The following is a 22,513-nucleotide window of genomic DNA, read 5'->3' as shown; positions in this document are numbered from 1 at the left end:
CAAACTTGGACCAACATCTGAAAGATTTTCTCGATGAGCTCTTTTTGGCAGATCATTTTGTGACCATTGCTTGACTTTCTAGTTTCCAGTTGAATTGGTTATCATTTTTGTGTGAAAGGTGGTGGTCATCAACATTCAAAACACTTATAAATTAAAGATGACTGAAACGTAAAGATATAATTTTCAGCAAACGGTAATGGTTTCTGAAGCTGACACTACCTTTATCTTTTATTTACTGATGTCTACAGACGTTCAATGTCTGTTTCAGGTGGACTTGGTGGACTGGGTGGACAACATGTGGCCACGGCATTTAAGAGAGAAGCAAATGGACTCCACAAATGCAATTGCAGAAATGAAATACCCCAAAGTTCAGAAGTAAGTGGGAATTTTTTTGAATGTTGAAAGCAAACATTGGGTCTTGATAAATTTTTACCTTAATAATACCACATGGCTGAATCATGGTGTATTTTATTTTTAGGATTTGCTGAAGGATCCAATTATGAGATTTTTCATTAGCTTAATGGTGTGGCCATGTGGAAGCAGGCATACTGATTCTTATTCAAGAGTTCTGCTCCAGAAATTATTGTTAAGTTCGGGTAATGGGGTTATTTATGTGGGATGCCTGAACCAGTAATCCATGTGAGTTATATTCACAGTATTCCCATTGTAATAGAAGTTATTTTCTTTTAGAAGATGTGTTCATCTGACTGTTGACATATGACTTATCCTTCTGTTTTGAGTTTTGATGTATGTTGAGCTTAACTAACTCACCAAAGACTAGAGCATAGGAATATAGGAACAGGAGTAGGCCATTTAGCCCCTCAAGTCTGTTGTGCCATTCAATGAGATCATGGTTGATCTGTGACCTAACTCCATATATCCACCTTACCTCACACAAGTGAGTATAGGTTATCCACTTTGGTAGGAAGAACAGATGTGCAGAATATTTCTTAAATGGTAAGAGATTAGAAAGTGTAGATGTACAAAGGGACCTGGGTGTCCTTGTCAATAAGTTCCTGAAAGCTAACATGCATGTGCAGCAAGCAATTAGGAAGGCTAATGGTATGTTAGCCTTTATCGCAAGAGGATTTGAGTACAGGAGTAGCTTCGTCTTGCTTCAATTGCATAGAACTTTGACCGCACCTGGAGTACTCTGTGCAGTTTTGGTCCCTTTACTTGAGGAAGGATATTATTGCCATAGAGAAAGTGCAAGAAGGTTCACTGGACTTGTTCCTGGGATGGCAGGACTGTCCTATGAAGAGAGATTGGGGAAACTGGGCCTGTATTCTCTAGAGTTTCGAAGAATGAGAGGTGATCTCATTGAAACCTCCAAAATATGTAAAGGGATAGACAGGGTAGATGCAGGTAAGATGTTTCCCCTGGTTGGGGAGTCTAGAACCAGGGGACACAATTTCACAATAAGGTGGAAGCCACTTAGGACAGAGAAGAGGAGAAATTCCTTTACTCGGAGGGTTGTGAATCTTTGGAATTCTCTACCCCAGGGGGCTGTGAAAGCTCAGTCATTGAGTATGTTTAAAGCAGAGATTGACAGATTTGTAAATACCAATGACAAAAAGAGATATGGGGATAGTGTGGGGAAAAAGGCATTGAAGTGGATGATCAGCCATGATTGTATTGAACGGCGGAGCAGGCTCCATGGGGTGAATGGCCCACTCCTGCTCCTATGTTCCGATGAAATAGGAGGATAGAACAGATGAATGCATGGCTGGAAAGATGGTACAGGACTGGGGAGCTTTAGATTGCTGAGAAATTGGGACTGGCTCTGGAGGAGTTGGGTCCTGTACAAGCCGGATAGGTTGTACTTGCAGCAGTGTCCTTGTGGGACAGTTTGCTAGTGGTATTGGGGAAGGTTTAAACTAACTTGATGGGTGTGGGAGCCAGGAGGTAATAGAGAGGAAAACCAAGGTGCACAGAGAATTGGTAGAGACAGATAACATTGGAGTAAGAAATAGTAAGGTATTAGGTGGGTCAAAGTAAGAGGGAATGTAATAAGGTCTAAATTAGGTTTACTGTGCATGTATGTGAATGCGCATCGTAAATAAGGTTGGTGAGCTGCAAGTGCAGATAGCCACATGGAACTATGTTGTTGTGGCAGTAACAGAGACCTGGCTCAAAAAAGGGCAGAACTGGGTTCTAAATACTCCTGGATACAAGGTGTTCAAGAAAGAAAGGAGGAGGGGGTGGCTGTATTAGTTAAAGAGAACATTACAGTGTTGGAGAGGGAGGGTGCCCTAGAGGGGTCAAGGACAAAATCTATTTGGTTAGAGCTAAGAAACAATAGTGGTACCATTATATTGCTGGGTGTATTCTCTATCATCCCATCAACTAGTGGGAAAGATATTGAGGAACAAATCTGCAAGGAACTTACAGAGAGTTGCAGGAATTATAGAGTAGTTATAATGGGGACTTTAATTATCTTAATATAGACTGGGATAGTAATAGTGTAAAGGGCAGAGAGGGGCAAGAGTTTCTAGAATGTGTTCAGGAGAATTTTCTACATCAGTATAGCTCCAATCCAATGAATAAGGAGACATTGCTGGATCTGGTTATGGGGAATGAGGTGGGTCAAGTTAATCAAGTGTCAGTGGGGGAACATTTAGGGGCCAGAGACCATAGCATCATAAGCTTTAGCCATGGAAAAAGACAAGGAGCAATCCAGAGTAAGAATAATTAATTTGTCATAGAGCTGTACAGCACAGAAACAGGCCCTTCGGCCCATCGTGTCCGTGCCAGCCATCAAACATCTATCTATTCTAATCACATTTTCCAGCACTTGGTCCATAGCCTTGTATGCTATGGTGTTTCAAGTGCTCATCTAAATACTTGTTAAATGTGGTGAGGTTACCTGCCTCTACCACCCCTTCAGGCAGTATGTTCCAGAATCCAACCACCCTCTGGTGAAAAGACTTTTCCTCAAATCCCCTCTAAACCTCCTGCCCCTTACCTTAAATCTATACCCCCTGGTTATTGAGGAGAAGAAGGTGGTTATTGATACCTCCGCTAAGGGAAAAGGTTTCTTCCTACCGTGGCCAAGGTAAATTGGAATCAAAGATTGGCAGGCAAAACTGTGAATGAACAATGGCTGCCTTTAAAGAAGAGATAGTTCAGGTACATCTCTTTGTTTTCGTTTTGTGGGATGTGGGCGTTGCTGCCTCAGCCAGCATTTATTGACCATCCTGAATCTGCCCTTGAACTGAGTGGCTTACTAGGCCATTTCAGAGGGCATCCCCATCAGGAGGAAAGGTAGGGCAAACAAATCCAGAGCTCCCTGGATGACGAAAGAGATAGACAGTAAAATGAAACAGAAAAAGGGTGAAAATGACAGATGTCAAGTTGTTAGTACAATTGAGAACGAGGCTAAATATAGACGGTTCAGATGGTAAGTGAAATAACAAATAGGAGAAGCAAAAAGACAGAGTATGAGAAGAACCTGGCAGCTAACATAAAAAGGAATCCAAAAGTCTTGTTTGGCATATAAATATTAAAAAGAGTGGTAAAAGGAGATGTGGGGCCGATTAGGGACCAAAAAGGGGATTTACACATGGAGGCTGAGGGCACGGCTGAGATACTAAATGAGTACTTTGCATCTGTCTTTACCAAGGTAGAAGATGCTTCCCAAGTCGTCGTGAAAGAGGAGGTAGTTGAGACACTGGATGGGTTAAAAATCGATAAAGAGGAGGTATTAGGCTGGCTGTACATAAAGTTGGTAAGGTACCAGAACTGGCTGAGACGCATCCAAGGATACTGAGGGAAGTAAGGTGAGAATTGTGGAGGCACTGGCCGTAATCTTCCAATTCTCCTTGGATACAGAGTGGTGCCAGAGGCCTGGAGAATTGCAGATGTTACACCCTTGTTCAAAATAGGGTGTAAGGATAAGCCCAGCAACTACAGACCAGTCAGTTTAACTCCAGTGGTGGGAAAACTTATAGAAATGATAATCCAGGACAACATTAACAGTTACTTGGACAAATGGAATTAATTAAGGAAAGCAGCATGGATTTGTTAAGGGCAAATCGTGTTTAAGTTATTTGCTTGAGTTTTTTGGTGAGGTAACACAGAGGGTTGATCAGGGTAATGGGCTTGATAGGGTGTACATGGACTTCCAAAAGGCATTTGATAAAATGCTACTTAACAGGTTTGTCAGCAAAGGAAGAGCGCATGGAATAAAAGGGACAATATCAGCAAGGATACAAGATTGCCGAGTGACAGGAAACAGTGTTGTTGTGAACGGTTGTTTTTAAGACTGGAGGAAGGTATACAGTGGGGTTCCCCACGGGTCGGTGTTAGCACCCCTGCTTTTCTTGATATATATTAATGACCTAGTCTTGGGTGTACAGGGCACAATCTCAAAATTTGCAGTTGAGACAAAACTGGGAAATACTGTGAACTGTGAGGGGATAGTAATAAACTTCAGGCAGACATAGGCAGGATGGTGAAGTGGGCGGATAAGTGGCAGATGAAGTTTAATGCAGAGTGGTGATTCATTTTGGTAGGAAGAACAAGGCGAGACAATATAAAATAAAGGGTACAATTCTAAAGCTGGTGCAGGAGCAGAGGGACCTGGGGTTATATATGCACAAATCATTGCATGTTGAGAAAGCAGTTAATAAAGTATATGGGATTCTAGGCTTTATAAATAAGGGCATAGGGTACAAAAACAATGAAGTTATGAGAAACCTGTATAAAATACCAGTTTGGCCTCAAGTGGAGTATTGTGTCCAGTTCTGGGCACCACACTTTCGGAAGGATGTGAAGGCATTAGAGAGGCTGCAGAAAAGATTCATGAGAATGGTTCCAGGGCTGAGGAACTTCAGTTATGTGGACAGGTTGAAGAATCTAGGGCTGCTGTCCTTGGAGAAGAGGAGATTTGATAGATGTGTTCAAAGTCATGAGGAGTCCAGACAGAGTAGATGGGGAGAAACTGTTCCCATTGGCAGAAAGATCCAGAACCAGAAGACACCAATTTAAGGTGATTGGCAAAAGAAGCAATGGAGACATGAGGAAAAACTTTTTTAAGCAGTGAGTGATTAGGATCTGAAATGCACTGCCTGAGAGTGTGGTGGAGGCAGATTTAATCAAGGCTTTCAGAAGAGAATTGGATAGTTATCTGAAGAGAAAATAAATGTACAGGGCTACGGGGAAAAGGCGGGTGTGGGTCTAGGTGAGTTGCTCTTGCAGAGAGCCGGCACAGACACAATGGGCCGAATGTCATCCTCCTGTGCTGTATCCATTCTATGATTTTATGATTGGTCACTCTTTAGTGGCATTATTTTCTTCATTACTGTTAATTTGCTTAAGTTAATTTTGGTTAAGTACCCGTCCCTGGTTCAAAATTAGTTTGCTTGGGATACTATCCTCTTCCTCTACTGTATGTACTGATGCAGAATCATTATTTAACATGTACTCCATTTCCTTCATTTTATTGACAGTATCACAATTATTAGTTTTCATATTGCTCCTGACTACCCTCATTTCACTAATATAATTGTAAATTTTTTTGGTGTTGATTTTGATATCCCTCGCAAGTTTCTTTTCATACTCCTTTTTGTAGCTCCTACTACCTGTTTTGTCACCATTTGCTGTTCGTTGTACCTCCTCCATTCACCAGGAGCTATGCTACTTTTTGCATTCTTACATGCTTTTTTTAGTTTTATATTGTCCCTTACCTCTTTAGTCCTCAATAGCTGTTTTTCCCAACAAGTAGAATGCTTGCCCCTAAGGGGTATAAACTAGTTCTGCATCATGTTAAATTCTTTTTTGAATACCTCCCACTGATGGTCTGTTGACTTACTCCTTAACAAATTTGTCCCATTTACTGTGGGCAGTCTCTGTCTCATGCCATTGAAGTCAGCCTTGCCTAAATCTAGAATCTTAGCTGTTTCGCATTTCTCCTTTTCAAACACGAAGAGAATTGAACCTAGAAATTTCTGATTAATTCAAAGTATTCACTGATGATGATTAGAATGTTTAAGACAAATTTCCTGCACTGAGTTATTAAAGCGCAGGATGCTTTATTACAAGGAGTAGTTGAGATAGTTGACGTCATCTTTTAAGGGAAGGGAAGATAAATATTTGAAGCAAAGGAAGATACAGGGCTGTGGGAGAGGTGGTAGAGAGGAGGACAGTAGAATTAGATGTGGATTACTTTCACAAAGAACCAGCACACACACAATGGGTCAGAGAGCCTTCTGTTCTGAAAACTTCTATGGTTCTGTTGTCTCTACATTGCTATTTCACAGCGCCTTTATCAACATTCAGCAGGGGAGCTAGGAGCCATATTCCGTAACGTTTAATCTGAAAAGAACAGTAGTTTTCTTATGAGGTTTGATTATTTTTTTTACAAGCTTCTGGCAGTCTTAGTGGTGGAGTGTTATGGTAAGCAAATAGCTAGGGCATGAGATGCTCGGAAGCTGAGTTTCCTGTGGTGGTCCCCTTTTATTGAGTTCTTGGTCTGATTTGGTTGCCTAAGGAAGGTACTGAACAGTGAAGAGAGGCTTCTGTGGAGCAGTGATTTTTCAAATGCCTCTATGAGGGAACAACTCACCCGTCCCTACAAATAGTAACATTCAGTTAGGGACCTCTTGGAAACACTGACTGAGTCCTCGGGACTCCCTGTCCTAGATGAAAACAATCCTATCATAATAGATTTATTGTTATACATCAGCAGAGCAGTTTACTAGTAATTCAGAGATCTGATCGCAGATGGATAGAAATCCTGGTGGGAGGAGGAATGGGGTCTTTGGGACACCCTTTGGAACTGCCAATATCCAGGGACCCCAGTCTGAAAACCTATTCTGTGTAGAGCTTGGAAGTTGAGGAATATTGCCAAGTTGTGTTGCCGTTCCACACCTCAAGAGTGAACACTTACTAACCTTAACATGGAGGCAGGGTTGCACATTAAGGGTAAAAACCAAACCAGAGTAGTATTCCCAAGAGATGGTGAAGGAATCTGTTTCTCTCAATGTTAGCAAAGACGTTGGCATTTTAATAAACATAAATTGTATAAACAACCAATCATTTGTTGCGTACATTTGGCTAGAATTTACTGTAACAGGGAAATGAATGGTGCCTTCCTTTAGTTAGACTTGCCCTTGCCTGTTAAATTTCCATTAGCTGATGCATGCCACGTTACTGCAAGTATCTCATCATCTGAGATTGAAATAGTGTGGCGCTCTCTACAGGGCATTTAGCACCTGTGTGAAGGGCAAACAATTGTGAATTTCCGAAACCAATCAGATTGTTAGTTACTCTTCCGAGTTGCTATCTGAACCTTGAACTCCCAACTTGAATAAATTTCAGTAAAATAACTGCTTGAGACTGTCTATTTAAAATGGTGAGAAATAAAAGTTTATAGAAATTTAGTAAGACTAGTGAACAGCGCAATATGAATCAGGAAGTGTACATTAGAATAGTGAGTTCAATGACATAAAGTACAGAAAGTGAAATGAAGGGAAGAAAAGATTGGATTTGGGGAGAGATAAAGAAAGATGCAGGTAGGAAAGTAAAAGAAATATTATTTTTATTTTTTAAGCCTCCAACAATAATTGAAAGCTGAAGGAGTTGGACTCCACACTTGTAAAAGTGAATTTTCAATGCCAGAGAGGTTATTTGGCAGTAATTAAGACTTCTCACACCATTAAAAAGAGCACTTAAACTGAAGTGGACATGCCATAACTTTCTGGGATGAGTTTAATACGTATGTACAACGTGTACAGGAACTTCACACCGTTCAGTAGATTTGAATGGGGAGCGCTTTTCATAGCTTATAGGGATTGGCGCAGCCCGGTCAGCAACTTCCAGATATTTGTGTTTAACTGCACGTCGGCACTCACCTGAAGATGCTGTCCAATTTGCACATAAAGATCAAGGAGCATTGTGAGCCTCAGTTGTTTTACAGGGAATTCAGGGCCGTTGTTTTACCCACAACAAACATGCTTTTCCTTGCTTAAATATTTTTACAGGAAGTAAGTCCTGGTATTGTCTGTGAATGTCAGTCTTGCCATGTATAAAAAATTTGATTTTTTAAAATTAATTACTAACTTTTTCTGACTGCTTATATACATCTTTAGCTTTTTATTAGAAGTTTATTTGCTTTGTTATGGTATGTTCACTATTTTTCCAGTTGTGATTTATCCCAATTTTATCACTAGAAATTTCAACCAAACAAGTGCAGATGTGACAGAAATTTGTATAGTGTGATGCATTAAATACATTATGAAATATAGAGACCTGCTTCGAATCTCATTGGTTTTCTTTCAGCTGTGTTTGCCTTTCTTACTTGATGGTTGCTGCAGAACATCAGCCTGAACATAGCTCAGAAAAAATTGAGTTTATATTCTGATGCTTAATGTAAAAATTCTGATTATTACAAAAACTGTTTCTGTGAAGTTTTTTCTCCGTAATTTTCTGTGGGGAGTAACATAGCTTACAAATGAAGTCCTGGCAAACCTTGTGAATAGCTAGTCTTAGTGTTGGCCATAGATGTTCCTAGAATTTGTTGACAGAGGTGTATACAGGGAGCTGTAGCTTGATAACTTAAAAGTGATTCATTTAGGAATTTGCATGAACGAGCCTGAGACATGGACTCAGGTCTCCAGTGGAAAACATTGTTAGAAGCATTTCTAATGTGAGAAAGTGCTATTGGATAGTTAAGTGCTACACTTTTGGGTCTTTCATTTTTGCAGCTTCACTGTCTTAGATAGCTCCCGTAGGCTTGCTCTTGCTTCCTATGACCTGGAATGTTCCTTTACCTGCCCAAACAAAACCCATAAAATGCGAGTATTAGTAGTGAACCCAGCGGTTGAACAGAAACTGAACACTAATGTGAGCTGTTGCTTACATCAAATGCTATTATTTGATTTTCCTGGTTTCAGGAGCCGGTAGAGTAAACATTTCATTTAGACTGTGGCTTTCGCTAAGAATTGCCAAACAAATTTATTAAACAGTAAATGGATAAGTGAACAGATGCAATGACTCATTTTAGATTTGCTTAATATCCTTTCTCTTAAGAAAATAAAATACCAAGCATTAGCCTTAGTTACACTGAACAGCAATGTAAATTGAACTGGCCAGAGATTCTCAATGTTAATCTTTACATGGAGTTTGTTGATAGTCCATGAAGTCTTTCTCTCTCTCTCTCCCCTCCCCAATCTGGCCCATCATTGTCTCTAATGGCTTCAGATGGAAGATTTTAGGCTTAGATTTTTTCTTCAAAGTGATGACCAAAGATAATTAAAGTGTGTATGTCTTGGCTTCTCCCTTGGAAACCTGGCTAGACATGGCCTTCATATTCTGGTTGTTCATGTTTTCATTGTGTATAAGCCAGGCCACTTTCTGTGACTGTATCTGTGCTTTAATTATGTATGTACCATCACTGAAAGAAAGAAACTAATTCCATGATACATTATAGACAAAACATGCTCAATTTTTGCCACACTTGAGTTTTATTATTTGCTTGTAATTCTTTAGGGATTCATTATATTATTAAGTATTTTCATTAATTAGAGTTCAGCTTAGTGCCCAATCCAAGTTGTTGCTGACTACCCATTTTGATTCATAGGTTTTTGAATTTGCTGGTTTTCATTTCTACTTGCTGATTAGTATGACATTACCTATCGCTTATGTCAAAATGTAAGCCAATCGAGTCCCATGTATGCCACAGAAATTTGTATGTTAGAAGGTGTGATGTCCAGAGTGTGACTGATGGAGGCTAATGCAATGCAGAGCTTTCTAATTTATATTTTGTAGATTTTGTGTGATGTTTCTCGTGACGTGTTGGATGGTATGTTCTCTAAACAAAGTGTTTTACATAATGGGTAATATATTATTTTGCTCCAAAGGTGGAGTTGTATTATTGGGGAGGGGATGAAACTGTTTTAATGGATTTGTGATGTATGCGATCAGTTTTTAAATAAATATTGATTAGTAAACCTTATCAGGTGTTGATATGTGTGCATTGGTGGCTGGCTGGTTTTTAGAATCGCTGTTGTAGTTTTGATGGCAGGTGGCATAGAGGAGCGCACAAGATGAGTGGGGGAAATGATGGGCAGCTGTAGCAGAGGACATGAAAGGCCAAACGCAGTCTAATTGCTTAGTAAACAGAGCCATAAGTCTATCAGAGTTTAATTGTTATTTGTTCAGGGAACTCTGCAAGTTAGAATATGCTCAAACTTAGCAGCACACAGTATTTTAATGTTGTTTTTCCTCTGCAACAAAGTAACTATATGTGCAGATGTATCATTTTAATGTACATTAAAATATATATAGCTCCTGTTCAAATTTTGTTTGTTCCAATTTTCTCCCCTCTTCCCGTACTCAAGCAGCCTTCTTCATGTGCAAGTCTGGATAGTGAGTGAAGGCAAGCTGTTTGATTGAGATGGGCATCACAGTGAGACCCAGTCTTGTCCTCACGTGATATCCACACATATGCACTTACCTGGGATGAGGGTAACTGGACATCAAACAAGAATGGGAACACCAGCTGACTTATTTTTTCTATATCCCATTCCCCAACCCAGAACATGAAAGCCTGTTGTAGCTCCCCAACTACCACAGTGATTGAGGTTAACTAGCTCGACACACAACCATCTAAAATAAATGTGTTGATGTTTTTGCTAAAATAGTAGACAAAGGAACTTGATAAGAATGAGCTAATTATTCTCAAGATAATGTCACACACCTTAATTTGCAAGCTCAGAAAGATGGCCATGAGAAACTGGCAGATAGACCTCATTAAATAAATGTGATGGAATCCCTACTGTCTTTCCAGTCTTGCTACAGAGTTAATATGTTCCCCCACTGTGCCCATAGCTCTTCAACTGACACCTGGATCTGGCAAAAAGCCTAATTAACTTCCAGTTCACTGTTTTATTCCTTAAGGTATTGGGTACATTAGTCATTTTAATTGATTTTCTGTGGAAATGTTTGTATTTATTGTGACAGGAAGCGTGTAAGTGCTAGTTATCTTTTCTGAAATGTATTATTAGAGTCTTAAGCCTGTTACTGACAGTGATGGATTTCCCATTCGATAGAGTGAATGCTAGAAACATAAAGGTATTTTTGGTAATGCTGATTGCTTCAGTACATTGTGTGAATGATAGATCCCTTGATTCGCCTTTTGGGCCATGGTGAACACTGACCCAAAATGTTAACTCTGCTTCTCTTTCCACAGATGCTGCCAGACCTGCTGAGTGGTTCCAGCATTTCTTGTTTTTATTTCAGATTTCCAGCATCCGCAGTATTTTACTTTTATATTACTGTTAAAATGCAACTTGGCAGTGGGTTTCAGACTGGCAAATTTAGAGCAGTGTACACAGTGATCTGATTGACGAGTTGAACTGAAGTCTAAAAGATATTTGTCTTCACCCGAGCTTAACTATAAAGTCACGTGACACATGGCACAGTAGCTGTAGATGTCAGTGTGTAAACGGGCAGTTGCATAATAAAAATTAATTCTTAAAATTGGTTTAGGAATTGAGACAGGTTAATTTTTTTATGCATATTGAGGTTTTATCCTACCACCATCTCATTTTTCTTTTTCCAATTATTTTTATAGCTGCATTAGTGGGATATGGTTGTGAGAACCCTTTTGCTAGTTAATTCTTTCAGTACTTTTTTGCATTTTCTCAAAATGTCCATCTTTTTCTTGTCATCTGCACAGATTTTAAATCCTAAATATTTTGAAAAATTCGAGTAATCTGTAAATGTAATCCAATATTCTGATTACCATTTTAAAAACATTATTTTTCTATATTTTGCTCTAGTAATGCTACACTCCATAAAAGATTAAGTTCAGAAATACATTAGAAATAATTGTCCTTTTGTTTATTTTCTGATATGAACTGTGATAATTGTAATTGAAATTAAAATCCAAAACACTGTCACCTGCAAGCTTACATACAGAGCTTGACCCAGTGTTGTATAGTGGCTAACTACAGGGAGGCTGCCTCTTTAATTGTGAAATAACAGGACATGGTTATGTAAGTCCCAATCTGTTTCCCGAAATAGGTTATGCAGGTTCACACAAGTTGTAGTTTTGATGGGCACCCGAGTCTCCGTCAATTGCTCTTTAAGGAACATGGAGGGGCTAGTTACCATCGCTGAGTCAGGAGAACTGTAACTGTAATGGGGAACAAAGACTATTAGACCCTGTAAATTGCCTGAGCTGTCTTCATGACATCAGTGCATATCTTTCTGTCAACCTCAATCCTGGATCCTGTTGCTAGGCAGCGGACTTCTCCTTACCAGAAGCAGCTCTGATCTGCAGACTGCTGCTGTTGCCACCTGGTACGGTCCTTCACAGCCTATCAGCAGAGGAGAGTGTGCATTGCTTGCATACTGCTTAGATTCTATCTCTAAAATGAAGGCAATAAGTGAAGAGAAGATGAGACAATAAATGATCCTTAGAAGAGTTCAGCAACGCTGACACAACATAACCCACAAAAAGCAGCAACCGGAGTAATGGTGGGTTCACGTTAACAGCTGAATTATTTCTAAGGTGCATGGAGCATCAGTTCAGTATGATTCAGCCATTAGTTACAGTTGATGGCTGCTGCTGAACCTAACAGGACTGGGGAATCATGCAGTGAGCGTAAGGCAGCAAATGTTTGCAGCAGGTTTATTTGATCATCCTACAGATGTGCAGTCGGATTTTTATATCATTTTTTTTAGAAAGTCTAACTTAAATATTTGGATGTTGGCCTGTGATTATATGTATTGGAAGTATAATTGATGAGTGCTGATGTGTGATTGCATTGTAAGTATTTTGCCTTTGCTGTTTGGTACAGTGTAACCAGGACGCTAATTGGCTTTTTCTGTTCACTTGTGAAACAGGGTGCAGCTGCTGTACAGATATGCCATAGAATTGAAATGCAGGAAATTATTTTCCACACGCAAAAATGTGTAACAAAGTTCACATGCTTGTGGGCCATAAATTTGCTAGTTGGATTCTTCAACTAGTTTAGATGTGTACAAGTATAAGCTCTACGTTAACAAATGGAAGTAATTAAAAAATATATCTACTTCCAATAAGAGCACTTAGTCATTTTCCATTAAAATGAAGACATCTTAAAACTGAGAATTTGTTTTTTGATTTGAATGCCAAATTTATGAGATGGATTGTAGAATAATTTGAGATTTTCTCTACCTTGTTGGAAAATAAAGGATCAACCAATGTTTCTTAAATGTTAAAACTATTTTCATTTGTCGCTTTAATTCGTGTACTTTGAACTTAATAATTAATTCCCATTTGGAAGTTGTTCCATCTTTTACACAATTATTAGCATGTCAATTTCACTCCCAGTCTTTGAAACACACCTACTGTATGGTTCTCATTGAGGGTCATACATCATTTGCTGATTTCCTTGGAAGGCAAAAAACTATATTGAAACACAAAAACAAAAATTACCTATCTAAAATTTGTTAGAATTAATGAGCACTACAGTTATGTTCAAATCAGCCACCTTGCATTAAATGTTCTGTCCTTGTTGACCTCCATCATATCATTAGAGGACGTAACTTGCTGCTGTTCTTGGTCATGATTGAATCCTCATGTAGGTCAACAACTTGCTGATTGCTGAAGCATGAAGTGATTAATTGTTAAATGCTTTCTCTGCAGGTACTGCTTAATGAGCGTCAAAGGGTGCTACACGGATTTTCACATTGATTTTGGTGGCACTTCTGTCTGGTATCACATTCTTCGAGGAGGGAAGGTGAGTGAAGTACTTGTTTATCTGGGGAGTTTAAACTGTTTATTTCAATTTAATAAAATTGAAAATTGAGTGCTTTGTGTACACAATTGTACTTACTTGGTGATATTTAAAGCAATGATAATTTGAAACATGGATGAACAAATGAAAGGAACATTTTTGGGACAATAATAACTGAAGGGGTTAATTTTATGTGTAACAAATCAAGACCAAAAATATGGGATTAGAACAGAAAATGCTGGAAATACTCAGCAGGTCTGGCAGCATCTGTGGAGAGAGTGCAGAGTTAACCTTTCAGGTCAATGACCATTCATCAGAACTGGCAAAGGTTAGAAATGTAATAGGTTTCAAGCAAGTGAAAAGTGGGGGGAAGAACAAAAATAGGAAAGGTTAAAACTAGGGTGGAGGGTGAGCGAGATTAAATGACAGATGTCAAGGAACAAAAGGTGGTAATAGTTCTAGTAAAAGACAAAGCATTTGTCCGGAGAGGATGTCAATGGCAGAATAGTGAATAGTTTTGTCCAAAAGCAAAAACATGAAAAACAAGTTCAAGACCGGGACATGATTTTTAAAAATCAAAATGGCCGTCATGTTCTGAAATAGTTGAACTCAATGTTGAGTCTCCAGAAGGCTGTAAAGTGCCTAATGGGAAGATGCAGTGCTGTTCCTCAAGCTTGCATTGAACTTCACTGGAACATGGCAACAGACCAAGGACAGAAATGTGGACATGAGAGCAGGGTGGTGAATTAAAATGGAAAGCAGCCAGAAGCTCGGAGTCATGCTTTTGGATTGAGTAGAGATGTCAGCAAAGCAGTCACCCAATCTGTGTTTGGTCTCCCCACTGTAGACAAGACCGCATTGTGAGCAGTGAATACAGTATACTGAATTGAAAGTAGTATAAGTAAATCACTGCTTCACCCAGAAGGAGTATTTGGAGTCTTGAATGCTGAGGAGAGAGGAGGTAAAAGGGAAGGTGTTAGATCTCCTGCGATTGCAATGGAAGGTGCTGTGGGTCTTCCTTTCTGGGTAAAGACTCCACCTTGTATAATTTTGAACCACATGGACCAGAAGATCCCAGCTTTGACTCATAAACTGTGTTGAATTAGTCGATCTAGAACAGCAATTGGGGCACTCTCCAGTGACTCCTGCTGGAAAGTGAGATGTTTGGATATCAGGTATGGATAGGATATGCTTGGCTGTGACATCCTCTGTTGCTGAGAGTGGTGAGTTGTCTTCTGATGCTCACTGTCTGAGTTCTCACATGAAATATTGGAGGCACTTGTGAAAACATGTCCCAGCAAAAGCTACCGGCTCCAGAAGAGAGGGGTGAAATGTAGCAAACTCCTCCTGCCAGAAAATATACCAACCAGCCAAATCTTAGATATGCATATGATTTTCCATGATCATCTTGCATCTTCCATATTATAACATTAATTGGTTGAACGATTTGAACGATGTGAGAGTGCCATTTTTGCACTCATGTAGATAGTGGGAGCTGACTGCAAATCTCAAGCTTTAGCTACGTGACCTGGTTTTCGTTGTGGTTCTGTGGAGTTGGCTGCTTCAGTGCCTCAATGTGAGTTAGCCAGCTAACATGGAATGGCAAATTGTGTACTTTGCATCATGACTGTCCACATGTCATATTCCTCGTTGATGGGTGGAAGCAAGATGTCCTCTCTGAATGGGGCAGAGGTGTAAATTGCTAGTCAACATTGGCCAACTCTTATGGAGTGCTACCAGTATCAAGGAACCATAAACCAATAACCTGTTCTGATTCTCAGATGGTGAGTGTTCTGTAGTCAGGCTGCCCTGAAGAAAAGAATGCCTTGCCTACAAGTTAAGCTATCTGTACAACATAACAACTTAGTGCAAAATAATGAGAGGAAATTTTTCACTGATATTTATAGTGAAATAAAAGATACGTTCTAACACAGACTTTTTGTTTTCGCCATAATTAACAAAAAATTGAAATCCGACCCCCTATGTTTTTCAAATGTGTTGGAATGTTTTTCTACATTAAAAGCATTCTATAAATTCAAGTTATTATTGCTGTGATGCAGGCAAATTAATGTCACCTGCAAAGCTACTTGAAGCTGCAGTGAGGTATAATCGTGACTGTTGTATTCTCTTCCTTCCACATACCTCAGTGTCTCAGAACAGTCTATTTGGGTGCGTTGTTATTTTTAAAAGTTTCTTTGAAATGAAGCAAAGCTTTCTTTCAAAAGCATTTTAAATGTATTTTCTCTCCCTCCCTTTATTTGGATTGCTTATACCAGACACTGTTCTCCAGGAGACACAATTTTTATTACTGATCTGTTGAATGAAAATCCATGCCATTTACCAGAATGTTCCTTCTCCCCCATTTCAATCCTCTCCCACCACACCACCAACACTCCAACCCCCCGCCCACAACTTAACTGTGAAGTTTGGTCTGCCCCTCGGTGATGCAACAGAGTTTCGCCTTCACTGTGGGCAATAGCAAGTAGAACTCTGCGTCCTACTTCCTGATAGTACAGTGCAATTGAGCATCCACATGCTTTGTTGTTTTGAAAATGTCATGATATAACGATGTGGGATTGGTGAATTGTGCAGTGATAAGATGTTTCCCTCTATCCCCTTATATTGAAGAATCACTTGATATTAATTGAATGCTCAGTTCACCCACAACTAGAAAAAAATGGCGGCATATAACATCCAATCATACCTCCTACTGCTTTCTCTAGTTGACCTTACAAATCACCATCTGAGTTGCTTCAGGAATTGTGTGATGGGACATCATGTTACAGCTATATATATATATATATATATATATATAATCGATATATATTTATATTTCTATCCATATCTATACATGCATGAGCTGAATATTGCTCTATTATATACGTATATTTTCAGTTTTGCTCCTGCAGAGTTTTGAGCCACAGGAAACTTAGCAAAATTAGCATATTGTAGTTTCAAACCTTTTTGAGTAGTTATTAATTTATTTAGGCATTAGAGGTAATTGTCTTATTTTATAGCTCTTTTTTGATTTTTAGTGAAATGACGTGGACCATGAAAGGGTCATTACTGCATGTCACAGCATTGAAAGAATTACAGTCAGTTTAAAATGGACTCTTATTTTACCTGTGATCTTTAGAGGCTTAAACAGCTATTGGAGTATTTAGTTCTTTATTTTTGCACTTAAATTTGTAATGGTGAGTTTATATTTTGTAACATAGTGGAAAATGTGACCGTTCTGAAGAGTCTCGGTTTTATAAGCAATCTGTCTCGTTCAGGTGTTCTGGTTAGTTCCACCTACATCGCACAATCTGGAGATTTATGAAGAGTGGGTACTGTCAGGAAAGCAAGGCGATATTTTCCTTGGGGACAGAGTGGACGGGTGCCAACGGATTGAGTTAAAACAAGGATATACCTTTCTTATCCCTTCAGGTAACTGAAAAACCTATTATTATTTGTCAGTTTGTATTATCTACATCAGTTTGGTGGAGGGTGGGGTTTGTAGGTGGATACAACCGAAGTGAATCTGGAAAAAAGGAGGAATTCCTTTGTGTGTTGCCCTTTAAGCTAGTGCTTCAAATGTGTGGGGGATAAACTACTATAAATAAATTAATTTCACTGAATCATTCTTAAATGGCAGCCATTTATATGTGAGCGGCTGGTAGCATCATCCAACATAGTTACAGGCAGTAACGTAACTCAGCGTTATATTTGCTGAATTTGTGTATCCTTGATGTGCTCATTTAAAATCTTACTGAGGCACATTAAATATCAAGTATAACAGAAGATAAAGAGCATTTTTGTTCAGTTTCACTTGAATTGTTTTAGTAAGAGAGCCAACCTCTTATTTTCCAGTAGTGTTGTGAGTGGAAATTGAGTTTTTAAATGAAATCTCATCTGTCCTTTTCCATTTGTGAATCTCTGGGAAAACTATTTCCTTTATCATCTGTGGGATAGCGATCTAATCTGTTATCAAATGGCTTGCAATGAGCAATTCCAAGAGATCATGCTTCTTTTAGTTCTATTATGTGTGTTTCATGTGACTTGACTGCAAGCTATTGCATCCTCATACCCCCACCACCTCTGCCCCACGCGAAAATTATTTTATGGAGTGTATCTTCAAAATTCATTTTGCTGCATGTCTTTAAGGCAATGGCACTTTCTGTTGTATTCAGTAAAGTGGTTGAAACACTTGCAGAAAATATAACCCTTCTGACCTCCTATCTTATGTTAGTATGCACCATGTACTGGTAAAGATTATCATGCAGTAATAACCTGTAAATGTCCTGCTGATGTACTTTATTGATTAATGGGAGGTGACTGATTCTGAAAACATTGGTACGTCATTGTGAGGATATATTAGCAGATGATGCAATTCCAATGTACATTTTACGAAGATTATGCTTTGCTCTTCAACGTTTTTGTTTTTACCTAAATAAATAAATTTTATTTAAAGCATCGTTGTATGGACGGGGGGGAAAAATAGAATTTTAACCACGCCGTGTTCTTTTTTTTTACAAAAACCTAACACTCTGATTCAGATGCAGCTGATCTCCTATGTAGCTAAAGTCTTCATAGCCTTTTTGTTACGCACAAATTAAGGTCTAGGCAATGCACTGCCAGTGAACCCCCAGTGTGAAATGCTGAAGGAAAGTGTTGGCTACCTGTGGCCATGTATTGTCCTCATTGCTTGCCTCATATTCATCAGACACTGACCTCAGTCAGCGATGATAAAAGGTAATAAAATAAATGCCCTTCACCTTCCTACCATGCAACTGTGCAATCATTGATTAGTCTGTGATGCAGACTATATCTAATGATAAATGATCGTTTTTTAAACAAATACAACAGCAGCTACAAAGCCGAATTTGGCCATAATCGCTATTGTAGGTAATCTGTGGTGTTCACAGAATTGCTGTGGTACCTTGGTTACACGATGAGTAAGAGTCAGGATGCCCACCCATTTAGTGCCAGAAGCCAGGTAGGGATATCAGAAAAAGTCAGGGAGCCTCATATGATTGTGCATTCCCATGAGGCCCATTGTACAAAAATGCCAGATTTCCATACACAGAAGCAAGACCTCAAAATGTGAGACCCTCATTAACACACAAAGCAGAATTCCTGTACAGAAATAGCAAGACTCCTATCCAAAACAAAAATGAGACCTGGTACACAAAAAAGTAAAACACCTACCATCCACCAAAAAAACGTGAAACCTCTCCATACCCAAAACCTCAGTCCCATGTTCTCTTTTGCTCTGCTCCCCTTTCTTCCCTCTCCTTGAAGCATGGAATCTTTTTTAAATTTCTGGATCTGTTGGACTGGTAATGCTGCACCCTGATTGGTTATAACTTTAAGAAGTTGCAGTTCAAAGTTGCTGAAGTTAGTTTTGCACATGGAACCAGCAGGAGCTGTATGGGCCGATCAGAGGAGCTTATTATGATATTTGGCCTGAGGGCTGTGTTTTATTGTAATGACTTGTCCTCTCAACATGGAGTCTTTTGACTCATTTATTTAAATTTAATGAACTCACAGATACAGTGATGTAGTTACAAATAGAATTTTTGTGACTCTTCCCAGCGTGCCCTAGCCCCTCTCCTCTTCCGAGATACAGTACCACAGTTGCTAATGGCCTTTCAGTACTTTTCCAAGTGTTCATTCATCACCCAATACCCTAACTGGTGAGTGTCAGTTAGGGTGCTTGTTTAAGAGTTTTAATAAAACTTTTCCTTTTAATTATCAAATGGACAATCTTCAAACTGTAACAAAACTCACAAGTCATATCAATCTAATTTCAGGATGGATCCATGCCGTATACACGCCAGTAGACACATTGGTTTTTGGTGGAAATTTCCTGCACAGTTTTAATATTCCTATGCAGCTTCATATCTATGGGATTGAGGATCGAACTCGGGTAAGTCATGTAAATGATAATTCAGCTTTAATAAATGCAGACTCAAAGGAATTTTTCCCCTAGTCATTTCCGCTCATTATCTGAAGGCACTGTCTCTCCTGGAATACAGTTCCATGGCACTTAAAACATTAATACATTTTCTAAGCACTCACTTCTCTTGTGTAAATTTTGTGAATAATAGCAGGTAGTTCAACTAGTGCTGGGGTGGAGAGGGAAAGTTGTTTTCAAGCTAATCCTGATTCTGTTCTCACCAGAAGTCCATGCACATGCACTTTCCAGCAGGGGTCACAGGTTATCAATTTGGGATGGGAACTTCTGCTGGCTTTTTCTTTGTCTAATAATGGGATAATTCTAATACCCGCATTGGGAGCAGAGCTGAGGCCACCTAACGGCATCTGCCAAAGAATTCAACCTGTGACTTTCCTGCTGTGTGTGCCACAATATCAGACTGGCTGGTGCATTAATCTACTCAACTATCTGAGGAACTTCAAGCACCCTGTATAATAGTTGGCTCTTCTCTTTCCCCCTCCCCGCCCACCCTATTGTCTTCAAATAAGGATCACTTACTGAAGTTTTTCTGGTTCAAAGATGCCGATACTTTTTGTGATGGTGATTACAATACTATTCAGTTCTGTGATTTTGGTTTATTTATGTGAAGAGTCTTTCTAACAACGCAGCTGCCTTTTTGTGAAGATACAGTGTTACTTTTGATTAAGCTGATGTAGGGAGTTTAACATGTTTATTGCCCCTTGTACAGATTTATTTTTCACTGAAGATTCTTGCCTTTTTTGATAGCATTTCTTCCCCCTATTTTATAGCAAAGACAGAAACCATGACCATGACCTACAACGGGAGACATACAACTTCTGAAAAACATTTCAACATAAATATTATATCATTAATAGATTTGATCAAACTAATTGAACTTCCATTGACCTCATGAATTAGTGTACTTTGTAATACTACAAAGCAGTGCTGACCAGGAGGATCCTGCTTCCATCCCTAATCTGTGCTACTTTAGCTATTATCAGCAATGGGATGCTTCAGTGCCCTGGGTCCCACTACTGATCATGATTCAATGACTGCAGCTGGAAAATGCACATTGATGGATCAGGCTCAACTGTACTCCCCTTTGTGGTCCTTCATTGTCTCGGTTTAGACTTGGACACTGACCATGTTGTTAAAGTACCAGAAGCTAGCTAGCATCCCATTTATCCATAACTGGAGTTGACACCCTCAGGAGAGGATGCTACAAAAATTGAGACGAGTAACGAGTATGTGCCTCTAGAGCTTGTAACATTGAAGTGATTCTTGAATTTGTAACCCACTCCCCCTCTATTTGTGAATCTTAGTCGTATGACAGCTGTTACTCTGCCACTGACGAGTGAGCTTGGTCATATCCCAAAATGGAAACCAACTAAAATTCTTTGTATTCAGCATTTAGAAGCGATATGTGGTAATAGTGAGGATGCTAATTGTACTGATATTTTACAAATTCAGTCAGGATAAAAGCCTTTTATGTTTAGTTTAGTTTAGAGATACAGCACTGAAACAGGCCCTTCGGCTCTTGTAAAGTGCTATTTGATGCTGATACAATTCAGGTGGCATCATACGTTCCCACTGTGTCAGATGAAACTGAACCATACAGAACAGGAAAGTCCCGAGTTTGATCTATGAAACGTGCTGAGTTAGCTCATCTCAGCCAAGTTATTGGTGGGCACGCTACAATTTTCTGCCATGATTCCAGGCTAGAGAGAAGAAAAATCAGGGAGGTTTGATAACCAATTGCCTGTGTCTGTGGATACCAGCTGAGGTCAGGCTGCTTTTGCTGACCTCCACTGTCAAATAGGTTGCCAACAATCATTTCCTAGGTTGATCTGTAAGGGTAAGGGCTGCTGGAACCCATGGAATTAAACACAAGTATGGATTGGAATAGGAGTCAAAGCCTTTGTTTCTTAAAATTTGCTCTAATTAGACCATTGGTTGCAACAGGAATCTCCATTGAAATCAATGCATCATAACATTGACACTGTACATTGCTGTAAGATGGTGGGTACTGCTTTATCTCCAGAAGCAGGTACATAGACTTGTTTAATACAACTGGGTAAAATCCCTCTTGAAGCGATGAAAATAAATACATGTCAGCATTTTCTTTGTACAAGTAGCTGATGGGTACCAGTGTGATATGATTTTTTTGTGCACTGAAAAGGTGGAGTTTCATTAAAAGAGATCCAAACAATAGCCCATTTGGCTTGTCATCCAGGAATAAAAATCAAGGCTATTTCTGTAAGGTAAATTTTCATATTTGTGTCCCAGAAGTTTAATTAGAAAGTAACATAAAGTGAAATGCACTTCTGTTCTTGTTTAAATAGGTACTGTACATGTGGTTTTTACCAACCCGCCTGGTATTTTGTTACCTTGGCCTGTTAACTAAAATCTCCTTTAAGAAGTTTTCAGTTGCACTGAAATTTGGTATTTCTGTAAGTGTGCAGTGTCTTGCAAAATAAAAATATGGGTTGACAAGATTGTTAGTGATACTGAGAAATTGTTGGCTTGACAGTAGAGAATCATACAGTCTGGGATCAGATATTTGACTCTTTCTCAATGGTTACTGACATACTCTAAACTGTAATTGCTGTACCAGCGTGATATGCCATAGAGTTTTAAAAGAAGGATTATGATCATAATCTTTCCTCATGATCTTCAATTTGTTGGGAGAGGAGATGCAGAATACATTCAGAAAGGGAAGCAGAGAAAATGAATGGAGAAGCTTACCTGGATCATTCTTGTGCTTGAACTGGTGGTTACAGGGAGGTATTGCCAGCTGCCTGGGAGCAGGTCAGTGCTGGCCCTTCAGTTGGGAAATTAGGTGATA

The 22,513-nt window shown here is 39.2% G+C and overlaps 1 protein-coding gene across 10 annotated transcripts in view; it reads left to right on the top strand.

Moving 5' to 3' along the window:
* Positions 1 to 22,513, top strand: part of kdm2bb (lysine (K)-specific demethylase 2Bb) — a 267,493-nt gene that overhangs the window by 115,705 nt on the left and 129,275 nt on the right. For all 10 annotated transcript variants that reach the window (XM_068054994.1, XM_068054999.1, XM_068054998.1 and 7 more), the window contains 4 exons: positions 269 to 375; positions 13,637 to 13,730; positions 17,003 to 17,156; positions 19,523 to 19,638. In XM_068054994.1, coding sequence (XP_067911095.1) covers positions 269 to 375; positions 13,637 to 13,730; positions 17,003 to 17,156; positions 19,523 to 19,638 — 471 coding nt within the window. The remainder of the gene's footprint in view (positions 1 to 268; positions 376 to 13,636; positions 13,731 to 17,002; positions 17,157 to 19,522; positions 19,639 to 22,513) is intronic.

Source organism: Heterodontus francisci, chromosome 23 (genome assembly GCF_036365525.1).
Source record: "Heterodontus francisci isolate sHetFra1 chromosome 23, sHetFra1.hap1, whole genome shotgun sequence".
Lineage (NCBI taxonomy): Eukaryota > Metazoa > Chordata > Chondrichthyes > Heterodontiformes > Heterodontidae > Heterodontus > Heterodontus francisci.
This window is presented reverse-complemented; position numbering and strand designations above follow the sequence as displayed.